Source organism: Pleurodeles waltl, chromosome 2_2, assembly GCF_031143425.1.
Source record: "Pleurodeles waltl isolate 20211129_DDA chromosome 2_2, aPleWal1.hap1.20221129, whole genome shotgun sequence".
Classification (NCBI taxonomy): Eukaryota; Metazoa; Chordata; class Amphibia; order Caudata; family Salamandridae; genus Pleurodeles; species Pleurodeles waltl.
Window position 1 is genome coordinate 662,970,376 of NC_090439.1, and position 25,138 is coordinate 662,995,513.

Consider the following 25,138-nt stretch of genomic DNA (forward strand, 5'->3'; position numbering starts at 1 on the left):
AGCCATCTCATGGGAACGGAGCCTGAAAGGAAGCTTCGCCTTAGAAAGATGACTTAACATTTTTTGCACTGTCACAAATACAGTGCCTAGCAGACCTCACTTAGGCTGATGCAAATGAACGTAATACAGCCTTCGGTATTATGACTTAGCAGACCGCTAGCATTTTAGTGGTGGTTGCACTGCCACGAAAATGCTGGTGGTCATGCACCCGGTGACAGAAATCTCCAATCCTGTCGCCAGCAGACACCCCCCACACACCTACATTCATGCACCCCCACTCACCCACGCATTTGCTTACAGACACCCCCCACACACTTGCACCCAAACACGCACTCAGATACACCCATTCACTCGCACGCACCCACACGAACACAGACACCCCATCCCCCCTCCACATGCATACACGCACTCACAAACGCACACACAGACACCCACTTACTACCCGCATTCATACACACATGCAGATACCAAACACATACACACAACACACCCTATCCTCCCACTCCCCCCTTCGGACGATCAACTTAACTGCTTTGGCAAAGTGGCTGATGGGAGGGGATGGGTCCCGGCGCTTTCCACTGCCAGCACCACACCGCTATGCAGGAAACTGCCACGCCATATTACAGATCATAATACAGCGGGCGGCGTCCTGTTGGCGTGGCGGTGCCGGCAGTCGAAACCGCCTCTATTACAACTGCAGCCAGGCTGATGGTGTCGGATTTCCACCTGAAATCAAGCGGAAATTGGCATAATGTTGTGATATGCTGTTCTTCAGACCTCCAGCACTGGTGGTCTTTTTGCACCAGCAGCTTCGGCGGTCTTTCAAAAAGACCACAGAAGTCGTAATGAGCACCCTAGACAAGGGTGAATGCACACTAACACAACTTCTCAGTTCATCACTTTACAAGCAAACTATTTGTGCTGCGATTAACATCATGTATAAACCGTCATGGACAGATGATCACTGTAACATGAGGGGCAATGCTAAAATTTCAGCTACATCACATCTATAAACATACTCATAGTATGAGCTTGTGATACTGAGTACACTTTATTTTATAATCAGTATGCAGCATTTTCCAGTTCTCATACAAGCTCTCTTGTAAGGTTTTGGTTCAGAACATAATAGAATGCTCTTCTCATTGTCCCTATAAGTGCTCTGAAGGCAACAGGATCTCAAGACTAATCAGAGGTGCTCCAGGCATTTTCACATTTTCTGCAATGTTTTTCTTAATTTAAAAATGTGAAATACATCTGGTCGAACTCTAAGAATCTGTAAGCATCTTCTGATTTTATCCAGACCAGTTTTTCAAAATCAGACCAATCTCCCTGCTTCACCTTTGCCTCTTTACCACAGGTATACATGGTTAAGTTCATTCACAACCCACACACATGCATGCACACAAGCACACAATCATGAACACACATGCACGTCACAATATGCACCACTTTCAAAATTGTTAATATTGATTAGCACTAACACAGACTATTCTACTATCATGGAAAAAGTCTATATTGGTTCTGTTGTAAATAACATCAAATTATTTGATGACAGGCTTTTGGACACGACAGCATGGATCCTAGTGATGGATATACCACTGAAAATGTACACCAGACGTTCATAAAAACATTGCAGGGAGATTCGCTTGAATCACTCATTGAAAACATGATGGAGAACCTTCAACTTGTCATGCTGCAATCAAACGCTTTGAAAGTTGCTTCCAGAGAGTGGCAAACGGACGGGCTCTATGCCTTTTGCTACCGAGTGATGTTTGAATCTGGATACTTGACTCTCTTTGGCAAGGAGCTCAGTTCCCAAGGCGATATGAATGCTGCAAAGCAGGAAGCACAGAGGGCACTTATCCTCAACACTCTTGAAAATTTCAAAGAATTTGATAAAATATTCCCAGCACTCGTTGCCGGTCTCCCAATCCATTTTTTTAAGGCGGCCTACCGAGCTCGAGAAAAGCTGGCAGAAGGCCTTCTCCATGAGCACCTGAAAAACAGGGGGAACATGTCAGATCTGATATCACTCCGAATGTTCTTGAACGACACTCTCTCCACATTTGATGATATGGGAAAAGCAAAAACGCATCTGTCATTACTGTGGGCTTCTCAAGCTAACACGCTGCCCGCCACTTTCTGGAGTATTCTCTACACTATAAGGTAAGCAATTAACTTTTAAATGAGACAAAAGATATGGCAAATGTTAGCAACGTTTGCATGGCTCTCTGCTCTTATTTTCCAAGCATGTGGCCTTTTGTTCAGAGTCAATGCATGTGACCATTACCAGTAAAAAGCCAATTTATAAAAATAACAAACGCATTGGTTGCTCCTGTACCATTCAATTTTTCAAAGAAACTTTATTTTTTTTTTAAATTCTATTATTCAAGGGTACACCAGAGTTGAGTTAGGTAAGAAGTAACATCGATTTAGGTATGAGTCATATATTATTATTATTGACATACTAAAGCCTGCTCAGTTAACAATATGTCTCTTGTTGATGTTTTCCGTTACTGCAGTACTATCTAGTACTCAATTAATCTTTGAAATACTATGATCTAGAATTGATGATTAGCTTGAAATTTGCGGAAAGGAAAAATTGGGGAGGAAGGGAAGAGCAAAGTGTCCCCTGGTTTCTAGATTCCTATCTGAGGTTAGGGTTGGTAGCCAGCATAGCAGCCCCTTGTTCAAGGAATCAAGCAGTTGGGGGGAGTCAGGCCTATGTGCTGGGTGTCTTCAAAGATGTATAAAGACGGGGTACTTAAGACAGTAGTGGGTGAAATGTTGCGAATTGCACAGTAGGGGGCTCTATTGGGGCATAGTGGTTTCAGTTAAATTTTCTTTAAGGATTTTAAAAGTATGTCCCATGACCCAGCCATTGAATGTAGAGAAAGGCCTCCTCTCTGTGCAACACCTTGCTGTCACCCTTAACCCTGTGAAGTAAGGTGTGTTTCTATGCCATAAAGGAGAGAGGTGTTTTGCCTTCCAGTAAATGGGGATTGCATGTGTTACAATGAGGAGCTGTTAGAAGTTGGGTTTCTGATTGACAGAGGTATGCCCCCGATCAAGTAGGAATCACAAACCCAGTCAGAATAAGTCACAAAACACACCCTAAATTAACCTGTGCTCAGCCTCTAGTAGCTTGGCACAGGGCATTCAGGCTTATCTTAAGAGGCAATGTGTAAAGTAATTGTTGCAAATCTTCAAACACAGTGAAAATACCAATCAAAAATATACAACACCTGGTTATAATTTTTATTTTTTATTTAATACATAAACAAAAGCAAAAAAACAAAAATCCAATAATTAAAACTTGAGTTATGAATTTTAAAGATTAAACTCTAAAATAGAGCTTAGGAGCAAAAAGCACCAACCGGAGATATCTGGTCGCTCTGGACAAAGGTAAAGTCAAAAGTTCAGGCTGATTGCAATGTGGGGCAGACTGGCTATACGGACCTGTTGGGCCTGCTGAACCAAAGTACCTTAAAATCATAGTGCAGGGCATTGCATTGGTTCTGAACCACTCTGTCGAGGAGATGCACCAGTTCTCCTCATGCAGTCGCGGAAATACAGCAAAGTTCCCCATGCAGTAGTGGTGATGCATCGGAGCCGAGATACAATAGAGTTCAGGTGCAGGTGGTGATTGTGTCAATGTCAAGGCGATGCCCTGATTCTGATGAGCGTAGTGGCTATGATGTGGAATTTGGTGGTGACGTGGAGGTTTTCGTCGAAGGAGATGCAGTGACCTTGCAGGGACTGAAGAAAGCGTTGCAGTACTGGATCTGATAGCAATGGATCAGTTTTATCCACGCAATGGCAGAGATGTGCCGGTTCTGTCCATGCAACAGCTGAGGTACAGCGATCCTGCTTGAACAGTACCCTAAGATCTGCTTCCAAGGGCGCAGAATTAGGGTGGCACAACTTGGCAGGTCAGGCTCACAGCTGGAAGAGCCCACTTGGAGTGTGGGGTTGGTTGGAATTAATTTATGTCCCTGAGACTTCAAATCAGGAGACCAGTCAGCTGGTCCTTGGAGTCACTCTAGGTTCTGGGGTGGAGAGATGCAGGTCCACTTCTTCTCACCTAGCTAGGGAGAGCAGCAGGTCAGCACAGGCCCTGCAGCAGTTCTTTCAGAGCAGCAGTCCAGCAGAGTGGCAGTCCTCGCAGCAAAACAGCAGTCATTCTTCCTAGCAAGATATCCACAGGTCCAAAAGTGTCCTGAAGTGGTAGTGTCGGAGATCCAGTTCTAATACCTAGTGGTGCCTTTGAAGTGGGGGAGACTTCAAAGATGTCTTTGAAGTGCACATAAGTCCTCCCTTCCTGCCCTAGCTCCAAACTCACTACAGGGGTATTTGCGTCCCTTTGGGCCTGATTTTGATATTGGCGGATGGGTTACTCTGTCACAACGTGACAGATGTCCCATCCGCCTAAATCTAAATCCCATAGGAAATAATGGGATTTAGATTTCGGCAGGTGGGTTATCTGTCACCGTTATGACGGAGTAACCCATCTGCCAATATCTAAATCAGGCCCTTTGTTTAGGGACAGGACACAGCCTATTCCATTGTAAGTGTGAGGCTGTGGCCAGCTCCTCCTTCCCCTAATATGAGGATGGCCCATCAGGGCCCATCAAGTCACACCTCAGCTCCCATTGTGTGGGGCTGTCTAGAGGGAATATACAAAGCCCAGCTGTCACCCACCAAAGACAAGTTTTTGGAGACTGGCAGCAGGCACCAAATGCTAAAGTAAAAAAATGCCAACTTTCCATAAGTGTCATTTTAAGAATTACAAATGAAAATCATCATGAGTTGTGATTTTAAATTGTGATTCCAGAGACATTAAACATGAAAAACGTATCTCTTCCAGATTGTGAATTACACTAATAAGATGTAATAAGGTAGTCACAATGCTAATCGATGGGATTGATAGCCTTGCAGTAATGAAAACCTCTTACATTCGTTTTTCACTACCAGGGCATGAAAAACATAAAAGTCCAACTTTTTAAACAAACTGCACCCTGCCCTTGGAGCTGTCCACGGCCTTCCTTAGGAGTGCAATATATTTAACAAAGGAAGGGTTGAGCCTGACAAAAGGGTTATTTTGCCATGTTGATATGACAGTTTAAACTGCACACACACAGGCTCTGCAATGGCAGGCCTGAGACATGTTTAAAGGGCTACTTAAGTGGGTGGTTCAATCAGTGCTGCAGGCCCACTAGTAGCATTTAATTTACAGGCCCAGGGCACAGGTAGTGCACTTTACTCGGGACTTATACCTAAATTAAACATGCAAATTGGGTATGTGCCAATCAAACTATGTTTTAGGGAGAGAGCTCAAACATTTTAGCACTGGTTAGCAGTGGTAAAGTGCACTGAGTCCTAAGGCAAACAAAAACAAACTCAGCAAATCAGAGGTAAGTAAGCAAAATGTTTGGGGGAAGACCATCCTAAGACTGACAGGTGTGGAGTGTAAATTTAGTTAACCGCCTGGCCACTTTATCTTTCTTCAGTGATTTGTAGGAGCCCAGGGCTATAGTTGTCCAGTCATGTGGGGCAGGTTTATCTGTGACTGTAAAAATATTGTCAATTAGGAGAGATCAGAATGGACCCAATGAATGACAGGCCCAGAACATGTGTAGAAACTTTTCTGGGTCTGTAGAGCAGCAGGGGCAGGCTGAGTTCACCAATGGGAAGCATTTGTTAATGGCAATACGTGAGAGATAAGCCCTGTGCTGGATGAAGAAGAGTATCTGCTTGAATTTAGCATTCTGAGACATGAAATGGGAAATAGGCAAGGACCTTTGACTATTCCTTCTCATTAAATGCTCTACCCACCTCTGTCTCCAATGAGTCACCAAGGGGCAAAAGAGGAAGAGCTAAGTGGGGAAGTACAGTGTTATATAACTAGATGATATGTCCATGACCATGTCCCATTGTACGGAGAGTTTGGATGAAGGGGTCGGAAGGAGCTACTGTTTACTCTAGATGTAGAGTCCATGAAGTGACTATAGGAGTAATAGATGAGCTCATGAATAGGATTGAATGGGAATCAATGACTCCTCCTGAGTTCATTCTAGATGCAGCACATTTGGCAATTAACTGGAATAATTTTTAATTTGAAGGTGAATTCATCCTGCCGGTCCATTGAACATTTATTGAGAGCAGTTTTTTTCCGAGCCTGGCCTGTCTTTACGTCCACTCATTCGAGATGAAAAGTGTCCTACACTCTTCAAATCCATTTCTGGGGAAAATCAGACTATGGAAGCAATATACAGATGATATACTACTAATCTGGAAAGGCACAAGAAGTGAGACAGTGGTGTTCTCTGAATGGCTTAATGCCCTTAACTCATTCTTACCGTTCACCATCACCAGAGGGGGCGAGGAACTACCTTTTCTCGATCGCCACATCCAAGCCAAGAACGGGCTCCTTAAAATGCAGATGAACTATAAACCTTCAGATATGCATAATCTATTGAGATTCAAGAGCTTTCATCCTCGAGTCTTGAGAGAGAATCTACTAATAGGCCAGGTCTTATGATGCAGCTGTTCCAGTCTAGAGGAATATAGTAGTCATGCAGAAAAGCTTTCAAGTAAATTAGCAACAAAGAACTATCTCAGCCACCTGATGTGTAAGGCAAATAAGAGGGCAAACAACAATAACAGGGAACAACTACTGGAGTCTTTTAAGAAACCAACAGAGGAGAGATTGATCTGTGTATGTATCTTCAATCCTCTTTCCAATCAACTGAAGAAGATCATAAAGGAAAAATGGTGAATACTGACTTCAGGGCGTTTATGTTTTGCACAACCGATACATGCGTTTAAAAAGGCAAAAGGTATTCAGGACATGATTGTCCATACACGACCAAAAACAAAGCGACAACTGATGGCGCAGGCAAATTCCGCAGACTCTGTTGTCTATCTGTTGTCGCAGTTCCCACATAGAACTCAGTGTCTGCAGATTCACAAGGAAGGAGATCAACCTTGATTTGGGACTTCTAAAACCATGGGAATTGAGGTCACTATCTAACTGCAATAACAAGAATGATATTTGTGTGATTAGGTGCCCCTGTAGGTTAAAGAACGTTGGGATTACCTCATGAAAGGTCGGAATGCAGATCTGTGAACACAGGAGCACTATCTGGTGTAAGTGTGACTTCTCAAAGTTTACGAGCCACTTCATTGCAAAAAATCACAGTGCAGACGATATGGAGTGGTTTGTCATTGAGAAATGGAGACAAACAAGACGAGACATGACCTAAATTATTTTGTGGCATGAGCAGAGATGGGTGTGGAGATTGCATATAGACAAAAGCGGGCTCAGTGTGAAGAGATCAAATGATCCTCAATACAGAGATAGTTTGACTGACGAACCAATGATCTTCACCTCCATATCTTACCCTCTTTTCTGAATGACTTGTGATAGATGGGCAGGCAGTATTAAACACAAAATTGGATGGTGATCCCCACTACAGATTATGTACTTGTAAGTGAACCCCTTGTTTTATCAATTAATAATTTAGAACATCCTTGGGTGTTCTCCCCTTTGGGCGTAATTTTCACATAATAGCTAGGAGGCCTTGTATACAAGAAGAAATCTCCATGTATTCTGTTTGGAGGATGTCATGTGTGATCCCCACCCCCAATAACCTTTCTACCCCTCTATCCCCACCCCCATCGACTGTTGCATCCTTTTTGGTCAACTAGGTCACTTTCCCACGACCTCTTCCCCCATTACACCTTCCCTACCGACCACCAGGGTCTTGTACCCCGTACTGCTGTATCCTCTTTCAGTCAATTGGTCACTTTCCATTGGTTTTACTTCTCTCTTTTTAAGTCCCTTACACCATCTGGGAGGTCGCTGACACGCACATGTAACCATGTGCAGTGGTCCACTTACATAGTATAGGATTCACCATTCTTATTTTTCCATTGGCCTTATATTAGTGCAGCGTCTCCTAAGAGGTGTGTCCTGAACACGTTACCTAATCTCTCGCACAGGCACATTGGGACTCGGGACTACAACTCCCATGAACCACTGGGAGTGGCCACGTGGTTAAGATACAGTTCCAAGTGCCTGTTCAGGATGCTCCCGTATGTGCACTGACTACCACTGGACCTTGAAATAGGTGCACTCCCCTCTCAGCTGCTGTACGAGCAGCTGGCAGTGGCGAGGATTAGGTGCACCAGAACAATGTTACCTCTGATGAAGTAAGTGCAGGGATGGGAGGGGGGTGTCGTGAGATTGGACTAGACTCTCCCCTGTACAAGGAGATTCCTCCTGGTACTTTGAGAGTTGGGTTATGGACCAATATGGTTCAATTCAACCCAGCCTGACCCCCCCTTCCCCCAGTATAGAAACAGCATACATGTTTTTTGAGTGAACTCTAATATATGAGGTGACTGTTTAGTATGACCAGTTCCTTTTTTCCTTTTTCCTTTCCCTGCTGGGATGATCACAGTCTACAACTTATAAAATACGATCCCACTCAGTGCATGATGATGTCTATGTGGTACCAACCTGCAAGACATATGATGTGAAGGATAATGATCATATAAAAGGATAATTAACCCCTTGGGATACTGTTGGATCGATATTGATGCTATTGAGGTGAAAGCGATGTTTAGGCTTTCATCAATTCTGCTTTATGACCGGGATATTTTAACGATTACGAGTACAGCTCCAAATGTATTTTAAGACAATCTGCTACACATATGCAGTGCTAGCTGCCCCCTACAGTGAGTGCATGTATTTGCTTCTTCCTTCCGCAGTGTGTGACTGTAAGGGGCATCGTCTCAGCCCCAGACCAGAGGCCTCTACCCCTATAATCTAGGGTAATCTAGGATAATAATGGTAGTTGAAGTGTGTCTCACCACAGTGTGGGTATTATCCCTTTGAAGACAAACTGACAGAGATTAATAGCGATCTGCTAAAAACAGCATCTAGTTTAATGAATTATAGGTCACATGTTGTGTTTGATTAGCATTAGCATAAGCACTTGTGTTTGCAGTGACTTGCAGTGTTTTCCACCTCAGTTTGTTTGTATGTTAGGTATGATGTATCCTGATGAATTTTCCCAAATTATCTTTCTCAAATAGGTGTTTAGATGACTACTCCCCACTTAGGTAGGATTTGAGTGTATGAATAACTTCCACGTAAGGTAAAATAGGTGTTTGCTCAGGTGCACTTGACTAGGGATCCATAGCCCTGAAGAATGTCCTAGACCTGGATAGGCTTAGTGTGAGGGCAGAAACATGTTGGCTTTTTAAACTATGGGCTGAGTCATTATACTCATGGTTACCGTTGACATATGTTTTTAACCACCAGCTAATCAACACATCAGTGTCAAAAGGACTAAGAGTGGTGGCAGGATGACTATCAAAGTGATTATGGCCATATGAAGTAAACTTGTCTCTCCACAACTTTTGCGTGTATTATTATTGTATGGAGTAAATGCCACATGATGCAGTATAGTAGGTATTGGCCTTTTTGGAGGTTGTGTCAGGAAGTCAGCTCATCAAATGGTAGTAAGTATCTCTCATCAAATAGGTTGCCCAGCATTGCAAAATGTGTAGCTTGCCACTGGGTGCGAGTTTGCTGTCCAAGGATACCCAAGGGTCTCAGATGCCTTGAAGAGGGATCACTGGGACATATGGTTTCATCTACTGTGTGAGGTGGAGGGCACGCCCATATCACCTGAGTGCAGCTCTGAGAATTTGAGGGTGAGGTAGTAATCACTGGGAGTGTGAGACCAGGAGACCATTGAGCTCTCCAGTTCGGAGTGGTCATGTTGCAGTGCATGTTTCATCCAGACAGCCATCTTCTCAACCATTGTAACAGGGCGGGAAGATGAAACACTTTGAAATTCTGTCCATTAAGGCCCATTACATCATTTGATAGGTGGAACTTAGCTACGGCCACATGTCACTTGCTAGTGTGCGTATAAGTTCCCCAAGGAGTTTATCCGATGTATGAAAGAACCCTACGGGAAGAATAACTGGGAGATTTAAGAAGAAATATAATAAGCATGTTAACAATGCCAGTTTAAACAGCAATTCGCCCTTTTGTGGATAGAGAAAGAGCCGTCGAAAATGCCGTTCAGAAGGTGAGAGCCTTCACTTTTGGGATAAGGTTGCCATCTAGAAGGTCTTGCTTGGCGCAGTAAATGTAAATGCCTAGTTACTAGAAGGTAGCATCTTCCAATGGAGTGGGCCCCGAGAAACCTCCACTGATTCTTTGGGATTATGAGGTACGAAAGGAACTATAGATGATTTTGTCCAGTTACGTTGCAAGTCGTTAAACCAGCAAAGTCTTCAAAGTGATGGATTACGTCAGCAGTACTACCTTTAAAGTCTGTATGCTTTATGAAAAGATTATCAGCATATAAGGAGGTAAAGTGAATCCCAACCGTTATGGCAGTGATACTCAAAGTACGAGCCAAGGACCACTTGCGGCCTTCCTCACCTTTTCATGCATCCCCTGGTCAACAGCAGCACTGGGCTACTTTTTACTCAACTGAACACGAACATTTAGAACGCTGCTAAGTGGGCAAGCATTTATTTACAGGTTCACTGAAGTTGAAGAAATTGTCCTGCACCACTTAACTTTAGGAAAACTTTCATTTTTAGGAACATCGTACAGCAAACAGGTAAAAACATGATAAACACCCTTTAACATTCAAAATGTGTATTTTATTACCATGCAGTAGCGTTCCACCTTAGTACATCAGATTGTAACATTGCATTGAGATTTAGAAACATTAATTCTCCCCTTCCTGGCCACAATTCAAATAGTGAACTAAGGGGTAAGTCAGTTGTTGTGACTACCCTCTGTGTGGTCTGGATTGCTATTGTACATGGACAACATTGTAGTTTATTAAATCTAGCACAAAAGAAGGTTTTGTGCAGCGCACACCCTGGAGTCATGTATCTCTCAGTGGTTTATCAGGTGATAATGAAGAAAAAGGAGGCAAATGAAATTAAATGATTCTGTAGACTAACACAGTTTGGTCAAATGGGGAAGCTGGGATTGATCTGAGGTTTTCATGATTCAAAATGTACAATTCAACCTTTAAATGTAAATTTGCTTCCACTATGCCAATCTACCCCCAACTGCCACTCTGCTAGCATCAATGCAGCTGTCGTTCACACCACAGACAGAACTTTTTGGCCCCTAGGAAAATGTATGTGAGTACCAATGCATTAGGAGAATTCTCCAGGTTTTTGCACTAGCCCTCAACTGGATCACCAATGGCTCTGTAGCTCAATAGCTAGGACAAAGTGTGGGGTAGGTAGAAGGCAACCCTGTCTAGTTACCCTCCCAGCTGCCAAGGAAGGGGATATGAACTTGTCTGCTCAAACACGTGCTGAGGGGTTCGACAACAGCATTCAAAGGAAACAAAGAGTGCAGGCCCAAAGCCAAAAAATCAAAGAACCTTCAAAAGTTAATCCCATGACAGGGAATCAGAACTTTCTTGTGGCCAGGTCAGTGGAGCCACTTCCAAAAGAGACATCTGAGGCTTAGAGAAGTGTTTCTTTAGGATATAAATCCCATGTTGATAGGAGTGGGTAAATTGAAGAAGAAGAAGCAGGATACAGGAGGGCAGGTCCTTTCTGAGTATTTTATAGTCTGAGTTCAATATAGCTATAGGCCTGTATGAGGACAAATCTTTGGAGGAGTGCTGCAGCTTAAGGAGAGGGACAAGTAGTTCCTCCCTAAGGGATTGTGGCAAATGCCCATCATTTAAGTCGGTTTCATAGAGTGCTGCCAGTTTAGGAGAATATAAGTCCTATAAGATCTGGTAAAAGCTAATCCCCAGCATCTTTCCCACCACAAGTTTGCAAATGGCTACTTTAATTGTTTGGGGCATTATTGGGGCATTTATTTACTCCATGTCAAGTTGTGTCACCTATGGAAAGGATAGATCCTAGAATAAGACATGCATGTGGGAAAATACATCCATGGAGAGCTCAATGTATAATTGGCATGATAGTTCTTAAAGCTTAAAAGTATTTCCTACTGTGTGTATACTAGGGTATCAGACTCGGTTTTAAGCTCTGTGATTGAGGTCTGTAATGTGTCACAAGTAGCCATCTAGGCCAATAACCATCATGCCTTGTCCCCTTCAGTATGGAGATGAGAAATGTACTGGGAGTAACCTATGCACCTAACTTCACTGTAATAAAGAGGTCTCCCAAGAGCAATCACAATGTAATGCTCTTTGGAGGTCTGGGCTAGTTACTGTTTTACTTTCTAGGTCTTTGGTGGTTTCTTCACCCTTGTGAGATCTTTATTTAATGTCTGCAAACTCCAAAGGTCTCCTGTATACAGTGGTGCTAAATAACTGTCTTAAATGCATCCTACCCTGTGGAGTTAGAGGTGGTAAAGCCCTTGTTAACCTCAAAGTAATTTTAAATTTGGGAAACAAGAGAATTCCGGTAACGGGGGCCCTCTAATGTAGCACTTTGAATGCACCACTTTGGTATGGAATGAAGGGTTTCACCCCAATGGAAGATGTCATTTTAATTATAGGGCTATGATCTGAGATGGATTGGCAAAGGTAGTCTAAGGCAGAGAATTTCAGCCATAGATGCGATGAGTATAATATCTGGCAAACATAGAGGTTGTGTGGGGTGGAGGTCTCAGAATATAGCTCTGGATTATTTTGTCATCACACATTTACCAAAGCTCAATTGGTTATCTAGTCTGTAAGAGAGCAGGCATTGTCTGAAGTGGTGACCTGAGGCAACCAAGAATAGGATCTGTCTACCCAGCACCCAAGGGAAATGGGAGCATAGCACAAGTCAGCTGGAAAGGCATGCTAAGAATGCTGATTTGCTCGTGTTTGGTGCATATATACTGCTCAAGACAGAGGGTGTCCATCCAATGTGTCCTCTGTTCCTGTACCCTTTCATTGATGCCATTACATGAGGATATGGCTTTCCATCATTGAAACCTTACTACATTGTTCAGGGCAAGCTAATATGTATCAGGGAGTTCAGCAAACCTTGTGGTAGCCCATTGCTTGTAGCAATATAAACCACTTTTGGAAACTCCACCAACTATTTTTTCATACATCGTTATGAACATGGCCACTGAAAAGAAAATGCCTGGTGCAGGAAACTGTTCCCTCATACCACTGTACATGGTACATCAACAAAAATATGAGTCACGAGACTGGATATAAATGTTTCCATTATTTCAATTATTGGATGCTTTTATTTTAGAAATCCAGATGCCCTCAGAGCTGCAACAGATGAGGTACACCGAGTGTTAGAGAAATCAGGCCAAAAAGTCAGCTTGGATGGAAAACATATCTCACTGAAACGTGAAGAACTGGAGGATATGTCCGTATTAGGTAAGCGTGTCCTTATCTAAAAGCTTTATGTTCATGATAAAATAACAATACGATGAGGCCCTGTTCTTTAAAGTGACAAGTAGTCTATCACAGCAGCTGAGACTGATCAAAATTCAGCTACTGTTTCTGCTGTGCTTACACATTTCTCTGCCACTTTCGCTACAGGGCAGAAAGCAGCCATCTCACTTTTACCTGACTTGGGGAGAACTGCAGCTCAGTTCTCCACAAGTCGTAACAATTACGAACACACACTTGCTGGTGTTCTGTAGAATCCTACAACATAAAGAAATTGATGAGTATTAATATAGTATGAACATTTGTAGGAATCTTATCTGAGTTAACACCACCTTCCAGGAGAGGAAAAGTTATCTAAGAGAGCTCTATAGGTATTTGGTTAGTGTTAACGGCACTTGAATCAGTATCCCTGGGAGGATTTGGTTTCTCCCGTATATAAGTATGGCGAAGACATATGCTTGAAAGAAATTGCAGTGCCTAGAGTGGGGAAAGAGTCACTTTTTTCAGTTATGTTCTGCTTTCTTTTTACTGCCAGTCTCAGCTGGTGTCTAAAGCATTTTGAACAAGTAGTCACGGCACAGAACCGCTCAGCCGGCTCTTGCTAGTTTTCCGTATGGAGACTGTACTCTCACTTATTGTGTCACCTTTTGTTTCTTTAGACAGTATAATAAAGGAGGCCCTGAGGCTCTCCAGTGCGTCCATGAACATAAGAGTTGCCACAGAGGATTTCACTTTTCACTTGGACGGCAAAGAGTCCTATAACATCCGCAAAGGTGACTTTATAGCTCTTTACCCTCAAATGGTTCATCTGGACCCTGAAGTCTATGAGGACCCACTGGTAAGTAGCCATCAGAACATCAGATGCCCATCGCTAGAGCTCTTGCTTGTCTGCAATGAGAAGGGCTTCCCAACCCAACTCAAACATCCAAACTCATCTCTCTGTGCCCTTTCTTCCTTGTAGACCTTCAAATACGACCGCTTCCTGGATGAGAATGGGAGAGAGAAGACCACTTTCTACTACAAGGGGCGCAAGCTGAAATATTACTACATGCCTTTCGGTTCAGGATTAGGACAGTGTCCTGGAAGGTTCTTCGCTGTCAATGAGATAAAGCAGTTTTTGTGTTTGTTGTTCTCTTATTTTGAGATGGAACTCGTTGACAAGAACGTGAAGTTACCCACATTGGACCAATCCCGAGCAGGCCTTGGTATTCTGCAACCGACCCATGACATTGAATTCAAATACAGACTCAAATCACCGTGAGCGGCTCCTCTGATGGATGTCGATGAAAACAATCTTAGTGAATATAAAGGTGCTGTTCCAACTTATGAATGTCCATATATTATTGTCCACTCTCATGCATAAACTTATCTCCTAAACATTTATTTTCAAGTATATCAAGCAAGAGATGTCTCCCTATGACAACAATTATGTATTTATATTGCGGGCTAACACAAAGACAGGTTACGTGTTCTTTTAAATGGGTGAGCAGAAAAATATTTTCATATATGTACATTTTTCATCTACCTGATGCATATCTATGTGTATCCTCTGTCTGAATCTTGTATTTCTACCGTATTGGTTATACATTTCCTGCCTCTATAACTTCATTACTGCAGTAGATATTCTAGCATGACTATTTTCACCTACAAATGAAAAAACAACAAGGTGATGGTTGCAATGCTTGAATTAATCTCACCACTAGCAATCACTCAGGCTGTATCCTCATCCATTTTTTTTCACCTACCTTGCCATCTAAATTGGACCAGCCATATGCAAATCAGTCTTGATCCTGCTCTTCATGGGAACAGTCTAACACCTACAGGCACTGCATCAGTGTCAGCAGTGAGAATAAATGGGAGCCACTTGTAGTTTTTAAAGTTCCACATTTGAAGAATGAACCACATTCAATGTTATCCAAGTGGGAATCATTTTGTGAAGAAATCAATCATAAATACAACAATTTTTGAAGATGTATGCATTACGCATTTTTGTGCCACATAAAACACGAAAGAGCGATAGTATTCTAGCCTAGACAATGGTGTGATCAGGACAGGGCGGTAATAGTGCCTAGTTGGCTAGTAAGCAGGAGGTTTTTCTGTTAAGAATGGCCCAGTTTGACAAAACTACACAAAAATAAAGTTTGACACACTTTTGTTAAGGAAGGGGAGGGTTGATTTTACAGAGGGAGGATGCCAAAATGTAATTTTCCCATCTTAATTTCCAATTAGAAGCACTGCCAGAGGCCATAAAAAAGAAAGACTGGACAGATCAACGGCAAAGGTGGAATGAAGACAAAAACCACTGACTTTTGTATGTTTTTAATTGTTTAATATATGTATAAAATATGTGTACATGTATAAAGATGCACATACCTTAAAGACATAGGAATGACTCTCCTTATGCAATCGTATACTTGTCGTTGCAGAAACGTGCACAAAATGATCCAATATTTAGTCTAACTAATCAAGACTTAGATCCAGAAAGCTCCTAAGGTCCTTCTAGTGCCATGTCTGATGGCAGACAGAGCCATCAGTACAGAAATGCAACATTCTTCAGAAGTTGACCTGACTGGTTGTTGCATCCCCTGCAGCTGATGCACAATGCTTCTACCTCGGCCAGAGCTTCCACTTGCAGGGCTGCATTTAGTAGCTACAGTGTTCTGTGTATTTTACCTCGACCAAGGTGACTTTAATAGACATGGGAGGACGTCCACGATTTCAGTAGATATTTCTCTTTGGGCCCAGTGATTTCTACATTGTGTACTCCAGCGGATTGCCCACCATATGGAGTGTCCACTTGAGCACGCATGGTGGACAGGTAGGGTATGCTCCTTCATATCCTCAAATGGAATATTCTACACATTAACGCTATTACAAATGTGCATGCTCCATACCTTTCCAAAGAAATATTGACACTCACTAGTATACTCGCATTTTGGTTTATTTATTTTTGTATTGCAACTAGATTAACAATAACGAACCCATTCATTGCTTCATGCATAACGTTATTTATAGTGTTTAAACTATTTTCTTATTGTGAATACATTTTGTATTTAAATTTACTGTCTCTCAAAGTCATTTCCCTCACGTATTACTATGTTATGCTATCATTAACCACCCTGCTAGATGACTGTAGATTGACGCATTTCTTTCTAGTCCTATAACTTGAATTACCACGGTCCCCTCACCAAAACAGGAACTAACACATAGACCAGCATGTCCCTCATTCAAGTTGAATTCTCAGTGGCAGGGGAACACTGACGTACAGGGTGGGTGACCTTTACTCACCTACAGTTCTGCTCCTCACCTGCTCCAGAGAGTGACAAGTCTGAACGACCGTAAATTGTTGAGATCATTGGCGTCTGGCCGTCCAGGTAACTACTAACATTTACAGCCTGGACTCTGAGCCTAAGGCAGCCGTGAAAAATGTTGCCATACCAGCCCCGATAATGCATAGAGCAATCATGAGTGCCTGAACATTGTAAGCCAGGTTTGGAGGATTTTCCCCCAAGATTATTTCTCTTTTTTATGGCCTTTCTATCTTTTTTCCTTGTTATCTATGGACACTGTCATCAGTCCTGGAGTTATAATTACCTTAGGGAAGGGAGCAAATTATAGTTACCTGAAAGAACTCTAACTATAACTGCTGATTTTCTATGGTTCTGTACGAGTAAATTCAGAACCTAACTATAACGTCCCTGTAACCTTTGGTTTTTCAGTGTATATATGTATATTTAAAAAGGAAGCCTATTGAGAGCTTTCGTAAGGTCCAGTTGAAAGCGTAGCCGAAACGTGTAGGCCGTTCATTTTCTCAAATGTGTTTCACACTTTATTTAATTTAGAATTATGTTTCTTCTGTTCTTGTGCTGCCTTGAAACTGGTCTTGGGGAGTGTCCGAGAAGGAACCTGTTTTTCTTTAGAAAAATAATAATAATTTAAAAAACCAAATGTATATGTATATATATATATATATATATATATATATATATATACATATATATATAGATATATATCAAACAGCACAAACAGCCCTACAATAGTGCACTATTACGAATTTTGACTGTAACTGTGGTATCTTTTACACTATGCCAGGATATATATTAAGATTAAGTACTGCAGTGCAAAGGATATAACAATATGATGCACTATGGGAAATGTAGTTGGTGCTTATCAAGTCAAATGGGTCACAAGTTAAAAGCACTGGCTTTATGGACACCTGCAACTACTTACCTATGATTAAGGCATTCCAGACGAAACACATCAGGAGGATTCTGTGGGAGCTGCTTTTTACATTGTGAATAAATGTTTGGATGTTCTTACACTGGTGCCTCCGCATTTTTGCTGTTTGATGTTAGATTGGATGCTTCGCCTCAGAGCTGAGGCTCCCCTACAGGGTCGGTGCCCCCCTACGAAGCAAGCTTGTGTTTGTGAATTCATTTGTGGGGGTATGACCCGCTTGCTTCCTTACTGCATGGCATTTAACCAAGACATTGAATGGAAGTGAGCAAAGGATGGAGGGGATGTATTTTACCTAGCAATTCTAAAAACTTCTTGGCAGTTGTAAACGATTATGAAAAAGGACAACAGCTCTACAATAGAGCACTATTAACATTTTTGACTGTACCTGTGGTATCTTTTATGCTATGCCCGCATAAATTAAGATTAAGTACCGTAGTGTAAAGGATATCATAATTTGATGCACTATGGGAAATGCAGTTGGTGTTTATCAAGTCACATGGGTCACAATTTAAAAGCACTGGCTTTATGGGCACCTTCAACTACTTACCTATGATTAAGGCATTGCAGCCAAAACGCGTCAGGAGGGTTCTGTGGGAGCTGCTTTTTACATTGTGAATAAATGCTTGGATGTTCTCTGAACTGGTGCCTCAGCATTTGTGCTGTTTGATGTTAGATTGGATGCTTCACCTAAGAGCTGAGGCTGCCCTGCAGGGTCGGTGGCCCCCTACGAAGCCAGCTTGTGTTTGTGAATATATATATATATATAAAAACACAACACACTTTCCAACACTGCAACTTGAGGAATTGCGCTCTTCGGTGAAAAAAACACATCCAACCAGTGGCTCCTCTGTTTGGGGGGAGGAACACCGCCCGCCAGCAGCTGCCAAACCTCTACACTACGTTGTAGTGTAGAAGGAGCGGGGCCGTGGGCCATACCAGAACAAGGAGAGAGTGCTCAGCACTCCTCCTCAGTATGCATGTATGGCCGGCCATCTCAGGCATGCCAAACATACATGTGCACTAAGCTCTGTCCAACCCGACCACGCAGTGTCGGTTGGAGAGAGCAGGCAGACTCTCCCAGTCTGCCTAGGAGCACCCTGGCTGGGCGCTATGACCAATCAGAACACTGGTGTCATGCTGCCAGCAGCATGACAGCAGCATTCAGATTAGCTGCAGGGCAGGCTGGGAGCCTGTGCCTGCGCCAAAGGAAATAGGAGCTGCGCAGTGGTGGTGGTGTAAGCTTTTTTTAAATTATAAATTTTTCTTCACGCCCGTCCCGCCATGCGCTTCGAGCTGCTACTGCACCCAACACTCTATAACATTCATAAAAGTGGTTTAATCCAGTGCCAACTTGTGAAAAAGTATAAACTAATATATTTTGGAATTAAACCGCCTTGATCACGGGTGAGTCCATTTTGTTACTAGCACCACTTAAAAAGACAAACGCATGAAAATAGAAAACAGGTAGGGACATTCCTTATACATCAAAAAGCTATTGGCCATATTTAAACATGAAACATAGGACTAATGATCATAAACTCACATTGCAAACATGATATAAACTTAATTCATTGTGGGAAAAAACTCTGATAACATCGATCTTAACACCTTCGCTACCAGGCCTTTTCCCCCCTCAGGTGCCAGGCCTTTTTTTGTCTATTTGGGGTAGTTCACGCTTAGGCCCTCCTAACTTTTTGTTCACATAAGCTACCCACACCAAATTTGCGCCCTTTTTTTTCAACATCATACGGATTCTAGAGGTACCCATAGTTTGTGGCAAAATACAGGAAAAGTTGCATTTAAAAAAAAAAATAAAGATGGGAAAAAAGAGCTGCAGAAGAAAGATTGTGGTCTTTTCCCTGAAAATGGCATCAACAAAGAGTTTGTGCTGCTAAAATCACCATCTTCCCAGCTTTCAGGACAGGCAGACTTCAATGGGAAAACCAAATTTATAAACACAATTTGGGCATTTTACTGGGTCATACTCCATTTTCACAAATTTTTATGCTTTCAGCCTCCTTCCAGTTAGTGCCAGAAATGGGTGTGAAACCAATGCTGGATCCCGGACAGCTAAACATTTCGGAAAAGTAGACAAAATTCTGAATTCAGCAAGGGGTCATTTGTGTATATCCTTCAAGGTTTTCCTACAGAAAGTACCAACTAAAATAAAAAGTACATTGAAATTGAGGTGAAAAAAGACCCATATCTGTCCTCGTTTTCTTCTATAACTATTTCCAGCCATGGCAGATTTTTTAAAGCAACATACCGTTACGTCTACTGGACTCTTCTGGTTGCAAAGAGATATAGGGCTTGGAGGTTCATCAAGAACCCTCGGTACCCAGAGCCAATAAATGCGCTGCACCTCGCAATGGGTTTTCATTGTATACCGAGTATACAGCAATTCATTTGGTGAGATATAAAGAGTGAAAAATAGGTATCAAGGAAACTTTTGTATTTCCGAAATGGGTGCAAGATAAGGTGTTGAGAAGCAGTGGTTATTTGCACATCTCTGAATTCCGGGGTCCCCCTACTAGCATGTGAATTAGAGGGCATTTCTCAAATAGACGTCTTTTTTATGCATACTGTCTTACAATTGGAAGGAAAAAATGTAGAGAAAGACAAGGGGCAGTAACACTTGTTCTTCAATTCTGTGTACCCCTAAGTCTCCCGATAAAAATGGTACCTCGCTTGTGTGGGTAGACCTAATGCCGACGACAGGAAACGCAACATGGGCCCATCACATTTTTACATTGAAATTGGACGTGTTTTTGGGAAAGTGCCTAGCTGTGGATTTTGGCCTCTAGCTCAGCGGGCACCTAGGAAAACTTACCAAACCTGTGCATTTTTTAAAACTAGACACCTAGCGGGTTCTAGGATGGGGTGAATTGTGGGGCTTTCACCAAGTTCTGTTACCCAGATTCCGTTGCAAACCAAAGAAATTTGGCAGAAAAACCACTTGTTCCTGACATTTCGGAGATAGAAAGTTCTGGAAGCAGAGAGGAGCCACAAATGTCCTGCCAGCGAGCATTTCCCCAGGTCTTGTGATAGAAGTGGTACCACACTTGTGTGGGTAGACCTAATGCCCATGACAGGAAATGCCCCAAAGCACAACGTGGGCATCTCACATTTTCCCAAAGAAAACTGACCTGTTTTTTACAAAATGCCTAGCTGTTGATTTTGGCCTCTAGCTCAGCCGGCACCTAAGGAAACCTAGCAAACCTATACATTTTTTAAAACTAGACACCTAGGGGAATTCAGAATGGGGTGACTTGTGGGGCTCTCACCAGGTTCTGTTACCCAGAATCCTTTGCAAAAAAAACACTTGGTCCTCACATTTCTGTGATAGAAGGTTCTGGATTCAGAGAGGAGCCACAAATCTCCTTCCACCCAGCATTCCCCCAAGTCTCCAGATAAAAATGGTAGCTCACTTGTGTTGGTAGGCCTAGTGCCCGCGACATAAAACACGCCAAAACACAACATGGACACATAAAATCTTTACATTGACAACTGATGTGTTTTTTGGAAAAGTGCCTAGCTTTGGATTTTGATCTCTAGATCAGCCGGCACCTAGGAAAACCTACCAAACCTGGGCATTTTTTAAAACTAGACACCTAGGGGAACCCAGGATGGGGTAATGTGTGGCGCTCTCACCAGGTTCTGTTACCCTGAATCCTTTGTAAATCTCAAAATTTGGCAAAAAAACACTTTTCCTCACATTTCGGTGATAGAAAGTTCTGGAATTTGAGGGAAGCCACAAACTTCCTTCTACCCAGCATTGCCCCGAAAAAGATGGTACCTCACATGTGTGGTTAGACCTAGTGCCTGCGACAGGAAATGCCCCAAAATACTATGTGGACACATCAAAATTATTAAATACAAAAATACCTGTTTTTTTTTGGGGGGGGCACCTGCGTTTTTGGTCCTGAGCTCAGCAGCCATCTAGGGAACCCCACCAAACCTAAACATTTCTGAAAACTAGATACCCAAGGGAGTCCAGGGAGGTGTGGCTTGCATGGATCCCCCAGTGTTTTCTTACCCAGAATCCTCAGGAAACCTCAAATTTAGCTAAAAAATCTAATTTTTCCCACATTTCTGTGTGGGATCACCGCACCAGCACAAATTTCCTACCACACAATATTCTCCTCAGTCTCCCGGTAAAAATGATACCTCACTTATGTAGGTGGGCCAAGTCCCTGTAACAGGGAAGAGCCAAAAACATGTCAAAAATGAGGGGGAACCAAAGCAGGTCTAAAAGGGTAGTTTGAAAAAAAAAGTTTTTAGGCTGACAAGTGGGGCAGAGTTTTTATCGGTATAGATGCAACAATGCTTGGTGGTAGGAATTTTGTGGATTCCTGCAGATTCCAGAAGGTTCCATCACAAAAATAGGGGGAAAATGTATGATTTCAAGCAAAGTTGGAGGTTTGAGGTGCATTGTGGGTAAAAAAATGGTGCGGTGCATGTGAAGCACACCACCCTGGACTCACCTAGATGTTTAGTTTTCAGATATGTCTAGGTCTCATAGATTTTTTTTACAAGGCAGCATCCCAAAGTCCAAAAAGTGCCTCCCTCACTGCTCCAAGTGGGATGATTTTCAGAGTTAGACAAGCCCTCATAGCCCAAATGTAAAACCAAAACCCAAAATAATCAAATGTGCTCTTGCTTGCCATGTGATAAGATGTTGAAGTGTGCAAAGGGAGAGCTGAAAGACTGTTACCTCCTTCAGTTGGGTGGGGGCATAACCATGCTCATCCTGGTTGGTAGCCAACACCCCACTATTTTTTTTTTTTTTTTAAATTCCCTGGCATCTAGTAGGCTTTCTGCCCCCCCTGGGTAGTAGATCAGGGGGGGGGGGGGAGAAATTGCCCCATCTGCCCACCAGTGGGCAGAACAACTTTGTCCCTATTTATTTGGGGTGGGAGTATGGCCATACCCCCACCCTTTAAAAAAAAAAGAAAATCTTCCCTGGTCTCTGGTGGGCTTTCTGCCCCCTTTAGGGGCATATGGGCCTTACAAAAATATGCTGATCTGCCCCAAGGGGGCAAGAAATGGCCAACAGTAATGTGCCCCCATGGGGAGCAACCCTCGCCCAAGGGGCTGCCCCCCAAACAAAACACACACACACCAATTCCTGGTGCCCAAGAGGTTTCTGCCCTAAGGGGGGCAGATATGGCCTAAAATAAATTTGCCCCCCAGGGGAGCGATCCTTGCCTAAGGGGTCACTCCCTTTGTGTGAAATTGACGCAAAAAAAAATGTCCTGGTGTCTAGTGGTTTCTGCCCCCCATGGGGGCAGATCGACCTAATTAAAATGGGCTGATCTACACCCAACGGGGCAGAAATGGCCTAAATACAATTTGCTCCCCTCCTGTAATAAAATGAAACGTAACTTTATTAAAATAGGCCGATCTGCCGCTGAGGGGGCAGAAAAGGCCTTATTCAAAAATGCCCCCCCAGGGGAGCGACCCTTGCCAACTGAGACGTATGAAAGGCATGCACGTGAAGGAAACTGGGGTGGGGATGGAGGACATGGCCAAAGGAGAGGCCTGTGTACAGAAGCACCAGGTGAGTGCAAGTATGACTAACACACAGTCAGGGTCAGCGGAAGGACAGAGCAAAAAGCAGGGTAGCAACGTTGAAGCAAAAGAGAGTGAGAAGGTAGATGAAAAATCATGGTCCACAAGCAAGGAGAGTAAGGAGATAAAGGTAAAAAAGTTTCCTTATATGGGGGTGACAAAACCCCAGGGGGTCACCTAATGTTAGCTACGAAAGAGAAGATATGGTAGTATGTAGAGATACTGAAGCTCTTACACAGGAAGTAGAGAGCAAAAGAAGGATCAAAAGAGGAGGAATATGAGCTGGCAAAATGCCTACGGGTACCAGTTACCATTGAAAATTGGACCTCAGCCTTTTGGATCTATGCAAGCGTTTAAAGTGAGAAATATCAGGAGAAAAGTGTGGCTTTGTTCCAATTTATGGATGTTATTCGGAAGGCACACATCTCCTTCGGAGGTAACGCTTGGGCTCAGTAGGATTAAGAACTTAGGGCAATGATGGCAACTGACCCAGAGGCTAAATGGGGGGAAATAGACACGGATTTGTCCCACCTGGGTAGGGATGGGGCACACAGGCACGAGTCAAGGGGGAACCTTCGGGTTCTGCTGGGATTTCAAGAAAGGTCTCTTCATGAGGGAATACTGAAACTTTAAACATGAATGTTCCAAATGTAGAGGAAAGCACACCCTCCTGCAGTATTTCTGCAACACAGGGGGGTCTCAGGGTGTAGAAAATAGCTTGGGCCAGTGGCAGCAATAGTATGGAGGGTAGGGGTTGCCTCACGGCACACAGGGAAGCTATAGTGTGAGTCAAGGAGGATCTGGGGTTGGGGGAAAGAGCTTGTACTCCAGTTAAACTGGAGAGACTGTCATATTGCTTACAGTTTTACCCCAAGAAGGACAACACCACAAGCTTGTTAGAGGGTTTCATGCAGGGTTTTAGATGAGGTTATGAGGGACCCAGGGAAAGGAGATAGGTGGAGAATCTGACAACAGCCAAAACCCATCTACAAGAAGTGTGGGAGAAACTTCATAAAAAGCTTGGGAGGGAAGGTTGGCAGATCCTACTGATGATCGACCAATTGAAAATGTGATCATATGCCTGATAGGTATTGTTCCAAAGAAGGAACCAAGTCAATACAGGCTCATGCAGGCTGATACAGCACTTGTCCTGGCCGGTGGGTCTATCGGTTAATGATTTTATTAATGAAGAGCTTACATTAGTGTCCTATTTATCCGTTGATGCAGCAATGGAGTTGGTGGGGAAGGCGGGGCATGATGCAGAAACGGCAAAGTGCAACATTGTCAGCATTTTGACTGCTGCCAGTACATCCAGATGACTTTCAAATCCTTGGCATCCATAACAGAGGACAATGGTATGTCGATAAGGCACTACCCATGGGTTGCTCGATCTCATGTGTACTCTTCGAGGGATTCAGCTCTTTCCTGCAATGGTTATTCACATGTTCAGGCCACGAATAGGTGACTCATTATTTGGATGATTTTTTCTTTGTCACAAACTGCGGTACCGCAGACTGCCAGAAGTTGCTGGTAAATTCTCAGGAGCTCATGGAGGACGTAGGGGTGCCATTGGCGCCTTAAAAAGATTCCATGAACTCACTTTGGAGAAGGACAGGCAATGGGCACTAATGCCACCACAGTTCTGGAAGACAGGAGAGAAAGGATGCTGCAATTGGTGGTAGCGTCCTTGGTCGATCAACTAGAAGGAATTTCGCACAGGCATGGGTAGACTTCATCAATTCAGGGTCTCAGAAGAGGGCACTGGAGTTAGAACGGGTGGAGGATGTGGTGCAGTTCTTGATGGGACTTATTGACTTGGGTCCTTCTAAGGTGATTATAGCTGGAAAGTTGGCCGGTATTGCATTTATGGGCATATTGTTATGGGGCTATGCACCCACAGCAAGGTAGTTAGGAAAAAGGACATTAGAAGTATTGTCTAGAGAACAAGAAAG

General features: G+C 43.1%; 1 protein-coding gene across 1 annotated transcript in view; it reads left to right on the forward strand.

The window, feature by feature from the left end:
* LOC138282533 (cytochrome P450 7A1-like) overlaps nucleotides 1-17,681 on the forward strand; it is a 49,665-nt gene extending 31,984 nt beyond the window's left edge. The window contains exons 3-6 of the mRNA XM_069220224.1: nucleotides 1,556-2,166; nucleotides 13,231-13,361; nucleotides 14,036-14,214; nucleotides 14,338-17,681. Of these exons, the coding sequence (XP_069076325.1) occupies nucleotides 1,556-2,166; nucleotides 13,231-13,361; nucleotides 14,036-14,214; nucleotides 14,338-14,637 (1,221 nt within the window). The 3' untranslated portion in view covers nucleotides 14,638-17,681. The remainder of the gene's footprint in view (nucleotides 1-1,555; nucleotides 2,167-13,230; nucleotides 13,362-14,035; nucleotides 14,215-14,337) is intronic.
* Nucleotides 17,682-25,138: the final 7,457 nt, after the last annotated feature.